This window comes from Anolis sagrei, chromosome X (genome assembly GCF_037176765.1).
Source record: "Anolis sagrei isolate rAnoSag1 chromosome X, rAnoSag1.mat, whole genome shotgun sequence".
NCBI classification, from domain to species: domain Eukaryota; kingdom Metazoa; phylum Chordata; class Lepidosauria; order Squamata; family Dactyloidae; genus Anolis; species Anolis sagrei.
Genome location: NC_090034.1, coordinates 41,057,009 through 41,070,595, shown reverse-complemented (window position 1 = coordinate 41,070,595; position 13,587 = coordinate 41,057,009). Strand labels below are relative to the sequence as shown.

Here is a 13,587-nt window from a genome sequence, read left to right as displayed (position 1 = left end):
ACTCTGCTCAGAGAAGAGGATAGTTCCTTTTCAGAACCACTGGCAATAATCTTTGAGGATTCTTGGAGAACAGGAAAAGTCCCAGTAGACTGGAAGAGAGCAAATGTTGCCCCTATCTTCAAGGGAGGGGGAGAGGAGGACCCAAACAATTCCTATCCCCTCTGCCTGACATCAATACCAGGAAAGATTCTGGAGCAGATCATGAAGAATGTCGTCTGCAATCACTTAGAAAGAAATGCTGTGATTACTAAAAGTCAACATGATTTCTCAAAAGCAAGTCATGACAGACTAATCTTATTTCTTTTTTTCGATAGAATTACAAGCTTGGCAGATGCAAGGAATGCTGTGGATGTAGCATACCTTTCAGTAAGGCCTTTGAAAAAGTCCCCCATGACCTTCTTGCAAGCAAACCAGTCAAATGTGGGCTTAAGCGGATCTGTAATTGGTTAAGCGACCAAACCCAAAGGGTGTTCACCAATGGTTCCTCTTAATCCTGGAAATAAGTGATGAGTAGAGTGCCATAGAGTTTGGTCCTGGGCTCAATTCTGTTCAACATCTTTCTTAATGACTTGGATGAAGATTTAGAAGGCGTACTTATCAAGTTTGGAGATGACACCAAATTAGGAAGGATAGCTAATACTCCAGAGGACAGGATCAGAATTCAAAATGACCGTAACAGATTACAGAGATGATAGGCAAAACTAACAAAATGAATTTCAACAAGTACAAATGTAAGATACTACACTTAGGCAGAAAAAATACAGGATGGCTCAACAACAGTACATGTGACAAAAGATCTTGGATTCTTCATGGACAACAAGTTGAACATAAGCCAGAACTGTTAAAAAAGCCAATGGGATTTTGGGCTGCATCAAAAGGAGTGTAGTGTCCTTTGTATTCTGCTTTGGTTAGACCTCACCTGGAATAGTATCTGAGCACCACAGTTCAAAAGAGATATTGACTCTAAGCTGGAAGGTGTCCAGAAGAGGCCAACTAAAATTATCATGTCCTGAGGAGCGTCTTAAAGAACTGGGTATGTTTAGCTTGCAGAAGAGAAGGTTGAGAGGCGACATGATAGTCATGTGAAAGGGTGTCATAAGGGAGAGGGATCTGACTTTTTTCTGCTGCCCTTGAAACTATGACTAGGAGCAATGGGTTCAAAATTACAGGAAAGAAGATTCCACCTGAACATTAGGAAGAACTTCCTGACTGTACGAACTGTTCAACAGTGGAACTCTCTGCCTCAGAGTTTGCGGGAAGCTCCTTCCTTGGAAACTTTGAAACAGAGGCTGGATGGCCATCTGTCAGGGATACTTTGTGCTTTTCCTGCATGGCAGGGGGTTGGACTAGATGGCCCATGTGGTCTCTTCCAACGCTATTATTCTATGATTCGGGTTAAGGTACAGTACTTCCACTAACCTGTAGATAAGTTGACCCAGGTATTTCGGGTCAATTTTCACTAAAATTTCTAGACTTATACTTGAGTATATAGGGGAAATTCTAGTGAACCCTTTAAAAGAATAGAGAGTTGGAAAAGACATCCAGCCCCTTGACATGCAAGAACACACAATCCAAGCCCTCCCGAGAGGCGGCCATCCAGCCTCTGCTTAAAAAGCTCCAGAGGAGACTTCCCCAAACTCCAAGGAAGCAGCATATTTACTGCCAAATAGCTCTTACTGATAGGAAGGTCTTCCTTATGTTTAGGTGAAATCCCTTTTCATGCAGTTTGAATCCATGGCTCTATTGTGTCCTAGTTTCTAGTTCAGAAGAAAACAAGTCTGCCCCCTCCATAATGTGACATCCTTTCAAATATTTAAATATGGCCATCAAGTCCCTTCTCAATCTTCTCTTCTCCAAGATAAACACCCCCAGCTCCCTAAGCCACTCCTCATAGGGCTTGGCCTCTAAACCTTTGATCATGTTGGCTGCCCTTCTCTGGGCATGTGCAACCTTGTCAATATCGTTCTTGAATTTTGGTGTCCAGAACTGGACACAGTGCTATTCCAGGTGAGGTCTGACCAAAGCGGAATAGAGTGGGATTAATGAACCGTATTTCGTGGCACAATAGTCACACTTTCTCTCTTTTTTTAAAAAAAATAGGAGGGTGTGACTATTACACGAGAAGGGGAAAAAACGTTTTTGTTTCAAAACAGTAGCTTTTTAGTAAAATGATGTTGAAAATAACTTGAGAATACCCCTTCCACCATCCCATTCATCCATGCACTCTCTCAAACACGCATTTGGTTTCCCATTAGTTTGCTGACAATCCCCTTCCAAAAACACTGCCGAAGGGGACATTTTTGAAAAAGGATGATTTGCAAATGGATGGGCAACCAAGTGAGAGAGTGCATGGGCAAGTGAGTGGGTGGGTCTTTGGGTAGGCAAATGGATGGATGGGCGAATGGGAAAGTGAGTGAAGCAAGCAAGTGGGTCTTTGGCCGAGCGGATGGAGGCGTACACCAGTAAATTAAGAGTGTGACTATTATTTGAGGAGAACAGAAATACTGAAACCAGAACCCCAAAATGGGAGTGTGACTATTATGCAATGGCATCTATGTGTGATAAAATACAGTATTAATTAATTCTACACCTTTGACCATTTTGCTCAATGTTCTCTGGACATGCTCCATCTTGTCCATATCTATATCTTACCCAGAACTGGACACAAGATTATTTCAGGTGAGGTCTGATCAACGCAGAATAGAGTGGAACTATGACTTTCCTCAATCTAGACACTATGCTTTTATTGATATAATCTAGACACTATGCTTTTATTGATATAGCCTAGAATCGTGTTGACAGAGGTGGAGTAGGAGCAATGTGAGACCACAGATAAAAAACCAGAATGTTTTTTTTAAATTGTTGCTTTGTATTTTTTGTTAATCAAATGGTTATCAGAATAGTTAATAATCTGAAACATAGGATAATCTGGTGTATCACTGGACTGTACCAAGTTTGCCCTTCTGAAATCCATCATGTTCACTATGGGCTTAGCAGAGCCCTCTCCGTGATCTGCTCTATAAGACAGTAGGGAGTGTAACATTCAGAGTTCTTTAACTTTTTCTGGCACAACATATACACTACTGAAGTTACGAAAAATCCTGGAAATATTGTTGAACTACAGCTCCTATCATCCCTCTCTACTAGCCATGTTAGTTGGAGATAAGATGTGACTCCAACAACAGCTGCCTGTTCTTCACTCCTCCCATAAAGCCACAGCAGCACTCTCCCCTGTAAACATGGCCCTATTGATAATTTGTCCTAAATCCCATTGAGGTGACTCAGTTCTCCAAATCACCATAAAATCACACAGAACCCTCTCCCAAAAAACAACAGCGCCCAGGGATCCCTTGGTGACGGGGGAAGGCAGCCAATAAGGTTAAACTAACATGTTCCCATGGGACAGAAGTAGTCATGCCTAGATTACAATCCATTCAATTCAACAGGTACTGCTATGTGCCTCCCACTGTTCCCAGTGGTGATTTTGCACTAATGTACAAAATGTGGCCCTTCCAGGCTGTTGCTTGATAGCATAAGGGCCCTATCTCTCTGGAATTGTCTTACGTATTGGCATTGAGAACTTGGAGGCCGGAGGCACTGTTCTGTACCTCAACATATTAATTATAAACAGCTGCTCACCTTTGCCCCCATTTCCAGCCTCATCCGGATTGGCACACGCTTGCAGCACTTCCCCCAAAAAACAACCACCAGCGCACACGCACACGGAATTCTCTGGTCTGTGCAATCGTGCACACACACACATCAATCACCAGGGAAACACCACCCAGCAGACAGCTTATCTTTAAAATAGCATGCTTGCTCCTATAAACAGTGCCCAAGCAGTTGCAACATTTTCAGCCATTATCCCTGGACTTGCCAGTTCTCTGAGACTGAGTTTGTCTTCTCGGGACCTGTTCTTGGCTCTCCTTCCAACATGGCCCAAGTGTACACATGGAATGTTTTCTAAGATCCAGGAGTTTTTCTTCATTCACTTTCTCCCACCAACAACTGCTTTTATATTCTGGTTAACTCATAGTTTCAAGGTTTTGGTCGTAAACAGCTGAAGAACTGAGCTGAAGTGGAGAGGGAGAGAAGATCTTGCCTTTTGCATTCCACCCCACCCCCCCCCCCTTTCACTCAGGGAAATCCCCACACATGCAATGCTGAAACGCCATCACCCCACCATAAAGCATGGATAGGAACCCCTTCTTGAAAGCCTAATACCTCAGATCCAAGAAGGGAGAGAGTGCATGTCCATTTGGCTCTCAAATGATGGAGAACTTCATAGAGTCTTTGTGGAAAATTTTCTGCCAAATATTTTCTTGCAAGGAGTAAACAAACCCTTCTCCAATGTCAGACAACTCTCCCTTCCCTCTGAACACATTTGGTGTCTTCACCAAGTGTTCAACTTCCCTCCCGATGTTCCCCAAAGTCCCCCATCACCTCCTCCTGGTGCCCTGGGTGCCTTTTCACAGCTCTGCCATCGCAGCTCGGCGTGTCTTACGCTCTCCGGCTCAAATGGCTTCCTGGCGATTTGCATAGTTGAGCCGTAAACCATCCACGGCATTCCTGTTATGATTTTGCAATCTACTGGAATAACACGGTCGCTCTCCGTCGAGCCGATGAGTCATGAGCTATAAAACCACAGCCCTCGTCACCGGGAGCTCGTGGGGCTGGCTACAGTCTGTGTGTGATTAATCTCCAAGGATGCCAAGCTTAACCCCATAGCACATTTGTGCTTTAATTTCTTCCACCTTTCTGGCCCAGATTACCAGGCTCCGAAAGGGCGACAAAGCCCCAGCAAAGAGGATTACGAGACAAAACTGTCCCCATTGCACCAGCCATGTTCTAACACACCTAAGGCCATGATAGTTTTTCAAGTCAATTGTCTCGTAATACACGGTTTTTAAGAAAGCAACACCAAACTTTAGATACATTGGTGTTCATATAGCTGACACTTTGGAATTAAAATGTCTAAGCCAGAAATGAAATATATACACACACTCTGTCCCTGGGTCAAAATGATCTTCTGTCAAAACATGCTGCAAACTTGTTCCGGTCACGAAGCAATTCTAACACTATGGATGTGGTGATTTTGTTGCTGTTGTTTTGCTCCCCGGATTTTCTTCTTTGCTAAAGGAAGTAGCAGCTAGACAGGCTTCCTGGCTGGCCAGCTCTCTGGTCAGTAATGAGGGCCCTTTTCCTAGAAGGAACACTTTGCAAGTCAGGAGTCCTTGGCCAGTACTTCAACTCCTATCAAGCTCAAGCAACACACTAATAAATTATTTTACCATAGAGAGCATGTTGCCAATGCCACACCCAGCTTTGAGTTGGCAATTAATTTAGGGTCCAGCTCTAAGAAACCTCTAGGTGCCATGCCAACTTCTACTTCATGAGCAATCAGAATTGCTAAGCGCCATTTCCAACAAACTCAGAGTCGTGAACTAAATCCACCCAGTCCCCAAATATCTATCACCTGTAATATATAGTAGGCATCTTAACACAATGTTGCGATGTATTTGAGGACTTCCCATAAGATACTTCCCTTTTCAAGGATCGAGGCAAATACACCTTACTCAAGGATATTTGCATGCCATTATTATGCCTGGCAGACCTATCCCCAACAGATCTACCTACATTCTCTCTTCCAAATGATCAAACCAGGGTCAAATACCAATTCTCGCAGCACCAAATTCAACAGCTTCACTGTGCTTTGTGAGGGGAGGGCACTCCTGATGGATATTACCAAGTTCAGCAAGAAAAGTTAGCTTCTGAAATAGGCGGAGTATGAGGGTGTTATTTGAAAACCAGCATGCAATAAAACCAGCAAGTAACCGAAAATTGGAACCTTTGTTTGATATGGAGGTTGCGTCCGCAGGAAATTAAGCAAACCGCAATGTTATGTACTTCCATGAGAATGCTCAGGAGGGTGCTGCTTAGTGCTGTGCTACTCATATATTCCTTAAGAACTAATGTACAGGATGTCAACCCCCTCACATTTAATCTTGGCCTGGGCTGAAGAACCTCATGCTGCCACTACTGATTGGAGATTGTAATCCCTCTTTGTAGAAGGCTCTTTAGCCTAAGCATAAACTTTCCTTAGTAGCAAAACAGCTTCAACTATGAGCACACAGCTTGGAAAAGTTGCCTTTTGGAACTTACAGTCCCCAGAACCTTCCAGAAAGCACAGCCTCTAGCCATGATAGTTGGGAGATACTGGGAGTGGAAGTAAAAAGAGGAACTTCTCCAAGTGTGGTGGGTTGTGGCCAAGCCAGGTGAATCTAAACATCTCATTTATGGTAAGGATGACTACACTACATCCTTATGTTCAGCCAGTTGTCCTTTTCTGTTGTGTAAAGCAGCCTGATATTATTAAGGAAACCAAGCCATTGGTCTTGGGACATGTGGGATTATGACAGAAACACAGGAAACCTTATTTTAAACCAACATCTACATATGCAGATACACACAGATGAGACAAAGTACTAAAAGTCCTTTAAAATAAATCTTTAGCCTCTTTATAAGTTAAAGCAGAAAATATAATCAAGATAGGTCAACTTATCCCCCCTTAAATAAGCTTCAATGCTTCGGGCAATGAATTTTTTTCCATTGCCAATCTTAATAATATGCTTTCTGCAAACATTGCAATGGTATCTCTCTCCTCCGTCTTTCTTTCTTTCTTTCTTTCTTTCTTTCTTCTCTGTCTTGTTCTCAACAGTGGCACTGTGACATGAAGTTCAACTCTCTTCTCCCTTACATGGTATTGCTTTCTGTTTTGGGATGCTATTATTAAAAGCAAGTAAAAAAATCTTATCCAGAGCAAGTCAGAAAAAGATTACATACAAGACACATATTCAGGGCTAGCTTTGCTGGCCAAGCAGTAAAAACAACAAAATCCCAAATCCCACAAGCTGTGATGCTTTTATTCCATGGTTTTTAGCTGGACAATACATTGTTCAAGCTGTCAATGCTCCCCTGGTTTCTTCATCAGGTGTCAAAATCATAGAGAAGAAGAAAAGTCTAGCAAGTTCTCTTGTTTTCTGGCATAGCTTCTCCTTGTTTTGGTAGCACTTCTCTCAAAGGACTCCATTTTGTCTCTATTCAGTTCCCAGTCTTAATGTAGGGGTAAAATACAACAAAATCCAAAGAAAAAATGACAGTGTCATAAACTGAGGACAGAAATAACACCTGAGACAAAATCTGAAATCTAGGCTTATCTCAGGTGTTATTTCTGTTCTCAGTTTATGACACTGTCATGTTTTTTTCTTTGGATTTTGTTGTATTTTACCTACATTCAGACTGGGAACTGAATGGAGACAAGATGGAGTCCTCTGAAAACAAGAGAACTTGCTAGATGGCACTGGCTACAGGAAAGGTGGTAGTTTAGTGGAAGAGAATCTACTTTGCTTAGGGAAAGTGCCAGGTTTGGGCACCTCTGGCACCTTCAGTTTTAACTTTAGGATTCCTTTAGGATCAGGTAAGTAAAGGCAAAGGTTTTCCCCTGACATTAAGTCCAGTCGTGTCCGACTCTGGGGGTTGGTGCTCATCTCCATTTCTAAGCTGAAGAGCGGCGTTGTCTGTAAACACCTCCAAGGTCATGTGGCCAGCATGACTACATGGAGCGCTGTTTCCTTCCCGATGGAGTGGTACCTATTGATCTACTCACATTTGTATGTTTTCAAACTGCTAGGTTGGCAGAAGCCGGGCCTAACAGCGGGAGCTCACACCGCTCCCCGGATTCGAACCTACGACCTTTTGGTAAGCAAGTTCAGCAGCTCAGCATTTTAATTCACTGTTAGGATCAGGTAGCTGACTGAAAAAAAGATATGGCTGAAATCTTGGAAAGCTTTTTCTAGTCAGAGAACTGAACCTGGTGGAATACTGGTTGATCTGACTTGCTAGAAGTCATGGCAGGTACTTACTTTTCTAACTCCTGTCTGAATCATTCTTACATAGCAGCTTTTCCCAACCAGGTGCCCTCCAAATGTGTTGAAGTAACAATAGGGATGGGAAACGGGACTGGAGACCATGTTTTAACTCCAAACCCCTAGCAGGCCATAACCCACCATGTCACTTACAATTTCATCTCCCCTCCCTTGCAGTTTTCAGGCTTAGGGGGTAGCAAAGCTGCTGCATCTTGCAGTGGTTTTCAGTTGTCTGGGGAAAAAAATGTCGACTGGAATTCTTTTTTTAAAAAAACATTGACTTGTGAAGGGTTTGAAATATGTCTTCTGTGACTCCAGGGGGGCACAGAAAGGTGTCTCTTGGGATGCATGTGTGGTCTGTAGGCTACATTTCCTCTGAGAGTATTATTATTCAGATGGGCTTTTAAAGAAGAAAGTTTTTAAGAACAAGCTGAGTGGGGTGGGGGTTGCTGCATAATATTTGGATGATTTATCTGTTTTTAAGGCAGTGGTTCACAACCTGTGGTCCGTGGACCAGCAGTGGTCTGCAAGAAGTGAAATATGGTCTGCGGCCTCACCGTTACTACACCGTTGCAACAAGAGTGACTGGTCTCACAAAACCCTCTTATAGTGCCGAAGCTTATTAAATATGGTTTTCTGTGGGCGAGCAGATGGAGACTACTGGATGGCATGTGTTTTGAGTCAGAAACTAGAGCTGATGTGGTCTATCCAATGTAATTTTCTGAATCAGCACCCCAGATAACCAAACCAAATCTAAAGTTGCTCAAAAACTGATTTGTAACCCTTTTGGTACTAACATTGGAGAGTGGTCCCTTGTCAAAAAAAAGTTGGGAAGTACTGTTTTAAGGGTTTTAGGTGATTTCAACTGATATGTATGTTTAATTCTATTTTACTATTGATATGTTGTAGATTTTAAATTGCATTTTTAATGTTGTGAACCACTTTGCATCTCAACCAAGAGATAAAAGTAGGATATTAATAACAACAACAGCAGCATACATTCAGTACCACCCACCCTTCAAGCCAATCAGAGGATCATAGCAAATTCACACAATCGCAATAATAACTAGAATCTAAGATCAACCATGCACATTCAAGGCCTGGCATTCACAACTGATGGCTACAAGTATCTCATGCTTCTGCAAAGCAGCAGAAGTTTCTGCACAGAAAATAATCCCTGGTTTTTCTTACCTGATTCTTTCCACGTCTCCGGTAATTCCTTCTCACCAGATTCTTATAGTTCTCATTCTTCTTGGTCAAATAATAGTAGAGGACGCAATCAGCTACTGTCTAAAAGAAAGCAACATGGTTGAAGATGAAAGGGATAACCAGGGAACAACTATATATACAGTGGGAGAATAAAGTATTTAATCAGATAACAATTGCACAAGTTCTCCCACTTAAAAAGATGAGAGAGGCCTGTAATTGACATCATAGGTAGACCTTAACTATCAGAGACAACATGAGAAAACACATTCAGAAAATCACATTGTCTGATTTTTAACAAATTTATTTGCAAATTATGGTGGAAAATAAGTATTTGGTCCATAACAAAAGTTCATCTCAATACTTTGTTATATATCCTTTAGTGGCAATCACAGAGGTCAAACATTCACAAGGTTAGGTTCTTGTAGGTTTTTTCGGGCTATAGGGCCATGTTCTAGAGGCATTTCTCCTGACGTTTCGCCTGCATCTATGGCAAGCATCCTCAGAGGTAGTGAGGTCTGTTGGAAATAGGAAAATGGGTTTATATATCTGTGGAATGACTGGGGTGGGGCAAAGAGCTCTCTGCTGAAGCTAGGTATGAATGTTTCAGCTGACCACCTTCATTAGCATTTGCTAGCTTCAGCAGAGAGCTCTTTGCCCCACCCCAGTCATTCCACAGATATATAAACTCATTTTCCTATTTCCAACAGACCTCACTACCTCTGAGGATGCTTGCCATAGATGCAGGCGAAACGTCAGGAGAAATGCCTCTAGAACATGGCCCTATAGCCCGAAAAAACCTACAAGAACCTAGTGATTCCAGCCATGAAAGCCTTCGACAATACATTCACAAGGTTGGCACACACTGTTGCTGGTATGTTGGCCCATTCCTCCATGCAGATCTCCTCAAGAGCAGTGATGTTTTGGAGCTGTCGTCGGGCAATGTGGACTTTCAACTCCCTCCAAAGGTTTTCTATAGGGTTGAGATCTAGAGACTAGTGAGGTCATTCCAGGACCTTGAAATGCTTTTTACGAAGCCACTCCTCCGTTGCCCTCGCAGTGTGCTTGGGATCATTGTTGTGCTGAAAGACCCAGCAATGCTTCATCTTCAGTGCCCTTGCTGATGGAAGGAGGTTTGCACTCAAAATCTTACGATACATGGCCCCATTCGTTCTTTCATGTATACGGATCAGTTGCCTTGGTCTCTTTGCAGAGAAACAGCCCCAAAGCATGATGTTGCCACCCCCATGCTTCACAGTAGGTATGATGTTCTTTGGATGCAACACAGCATTCTTTCTCCTCCAAACACGAAGAGTTGTGTTTCTGCCAAACAGTTCTACTTTGGTTTCATCTGACCACATGACATTCTCCCAAAACTCTTCTGGATCATCCAAATGCTCTCTAGCAAACATCAGTTGACCCCGGACATGTACTGGCTTAACCAGGGGGACACGTCTGGCACTGCAGGATCTGAGTCCCTGGCGGTGTAGTTTGTTACTGATAGTAGCCTTTGTTACGTTGTTCCCAGCTCTCTGCAGGTCATTCAATAGGTTCCCCCGTGTGGTTCTGGGATTTTTGCTCACCGTTCTTGTGATCATTTTGAGCCCAAGGGGTGAGATCTTACATGGAGCCCCTGATCGAGGGAGATTATCAGTGGTCTTGTATATCTTCCATTTTCTAATCACTGCTCCCACCGTTGATTTCTTCACACCAAGCTGCTTGCCTATTGCAGATTCAGTCTTCCCAGTCTGGTGCAGGGCGACAATTTTGTTTCTGGTGTCCTTCGACAGCTGTTTGGCCTTCACCATAGTGGAGTTTGGAGTGTGACTGCTTGAAGTTATGGACAGGTGTCTTTTCTACTGAGAACAAGTTCAAATAGGTGCCATTACTGTTGGCGAACGAGATGGAATAGCAGTGGGGGTGCTTACCCAGCTATTAGGAACCTGGCCGAGACCAGTAGCTTACTTGTCTAAGCAAATTGACCCTGTAGCAAAAGGATGGCCAACTTGTCTACGTGCTGTAGCTGCTACGGCCCTGCTGACTTTCATGGAAAATGGACAAAGATATGCTGGATATGCAGTGGTAACTGCAACTACTGTGTGGGAAGCAGAACCACTTCCTCTAAATACTTCAGCCCAAAAGGCAGAGCTGATCGCACTCATTAGAGCTCTGGAGTTATCAGAGGGAAAAATAGTCAACATTTATACAGATTCTAAATATGCATTTACTACCTTACATGCACATGGAGCGTTATATAAAGAGAAGGGTCTACTAAATTCTGCTGGGAAAGAAATACAACATAGTGAGACCATTTTGAGATTGTTAGATGCTGTTTGGATTCCTGAAAAAGTAGCAGTGATGCATTGCCGAGGACATCAATATGGTGAGGATCCTGTGACCTATGGAAATCGGTATGCTGATACCACCGCAAAGGCCGCGGCCCGAAAGGGACGAGGAAAAGAGCCGGTCATGGCCCCTTTGCAGGTAAGAGATTGGATACGAAATGATGACTTGCTATATACTCCAGAAGAACAATGGGCCCAGCGTGAGAAAGCGGAAAAGAAAAATGGATGGTTGGTGTTGCCTGACCAGAGACTGTTTGTACCCAGGCAAATAGCTTGGGAAATGATTAAGGAAGCACACCAAGAGACACATATGGGAAAAACTGCTTTAGCCTCCTTGATGGGACGGCAACTTTACATAAATGGACTCGCTGCCCTAACAAGAATAGCCTCGGCCCGATGTCAGATTTGTGCTAAAAATAACCCTAGAACAGGGCCGATGCCCCCTCCAGGGGTTCAATATCAAGGGAATACACCTTTTGAATCTCTAGTAGTAGATTTCACCGAAATGCCTAAATGTGGGCCTCATAAATATTTGCTTGTTTTCATATGCACTCACTCTGGTTGGCCTGAAGCATATCCAACTAAAACTGAGAAGGCAGCTGAAGTGTCAAAGGCACTTCTTAGAGACATTATCCCAAGATATGGGATTCCTTTACACATTGGTTCAGATAATGGTCCTGCTTTTGTATCAGAGGTATTACAGTCCTTAGTCCGACTATTGGGAACAAAATGGAAGTTACATTGTGCATACCGACCTCAAAGCTCAGGAAAAGTAGAAAGGATGAATCAAATACTAAAAGGAAAATTATCAAAGATGTGTCAAGAGACTTGCTTGCCATGGACTAGAGTATTACCTATGGCCTTGTTACATATTAGATGTACTCCTACTAAGTTTTTGGGCCTGTCACCTTTTGAACTCATGTATGGAAGACCTCCACTTGGATTGAGGCATCTTCAAGGGGACCTTAGTCAATTGGGACAACAAACTTTGAAGAAGGATATTCAAGCTTTAGGACAAACTATAGCTCAACTCCAACAATATTCTCTCACCCAGGCCACCAAAAATGCTTTTTGCCATTATTCTGATAATAGTTAAGGTACAGTATTTACATTGACCCGTACATAAGTAGACCCAATGTCTATTTTTAAAATAACATTTTAGACTTATATATGAGTATATACAGTGCTTTGGTGGACATAGAGAAATGTAAGTTATTAACTGTAGCAACCACTGGGGGGGGGGGGCAGAAGTGAACGATCTCCAATATAACAATAATTCAGGAGGCAACATTTATTTATTTATTTATTTATTTACTTATTTGTGATATTTCTACCCCGCCATTCTCGAGCCCAGAGGTGACTCAAGGTGGCTTTACAGCCAGGCAACCATTCAATGCCTTCAACAATATACAATTAAAAACAACATTTAAAACAGAATTATAAAATACATACATTAAGGCCTTTAAAAACGTATAAAACAAATAGGCCCAACTCCTAACATTTACTGGCTTGAAAGGTTGGTCAATGCTCTTTGGAGTTTCCAGGGAAAGCGAAGGCTCATAGGTGGAGGAGAGAAATTGTGTACTGTTTCATTTCTCCTCAAATCCAGAAACCTTCCTGTATAAAGTAGGAAAAGGAACTTTCTTTCATCCCTCAAAAAACTTCCATCCACTATGCAATATAAAACTGGCTGCCAACTCTATATTTAGTCACTTTATTTCTGAAATGTGCGAGAAGAAGGAAGTGCCCTTTTGCTTCCCTCCCTTATTGAAATCTCCTTGTATAGTGTTGGGAAAACCCATAGCAGATATCCTCCTACCAAAATACTACCCTCCTACCAAAATACTATAATTGTATGCCTTATTGCCCCTCAATTGCCTTCAATATTCCACAGGATCTGGAATTTCCCTCATTACGGGTCCTTATCAGGACATTTTTGGAAGTCTCAAAAGATTTTAAATATCTTTTACATATATTGCAAACTACTATTTTCAGACATGCAGAAACCAACATCATATTTGTATGTGGGCCCTTTTTCAGTTCTTAACTAATAGCCATGGGGTCACCCAAATCAGTATGAAAAGAAACAATAAAAATAACAGCAACAACAC

The 13,587-nt window shown here is 42.5% G+C and overlaps 1 protein-coding gene across 16 annotated transcripts in view; it reads right to left on the bottom strand.

The window, feature by feature from the left end:
• Window positions 1-13,587, bottom strand: part of NCOR2 (nuclear receptor corepressor 2) — a 343,965-nt gene that overhangs the window by 130,537 nt on the left and 199,841 nt on the right. For 13 of the 16 annotated variants that reach the window (XM_060785561.2, XM_060785569.2, XM_060785570.2 and 10 more), the window contains exon 14: window positions 9,117-9,215. In XM_060785561.2, the coding sequence (XP_060641544.2) occupies window positions 9,117-9,215 (99 nt within the window). Of the gene's footprint in view, window positions 1-3,639; window positions 3,679-4,443; window positions 4,604-9,116; window positions 9,216-13,587 lie in introns of those variants that run through there. The other 3 variants (XM_060785572.2, XM_060785573.2, XM_067473238.1) reach the window with 2 other exon arrangements.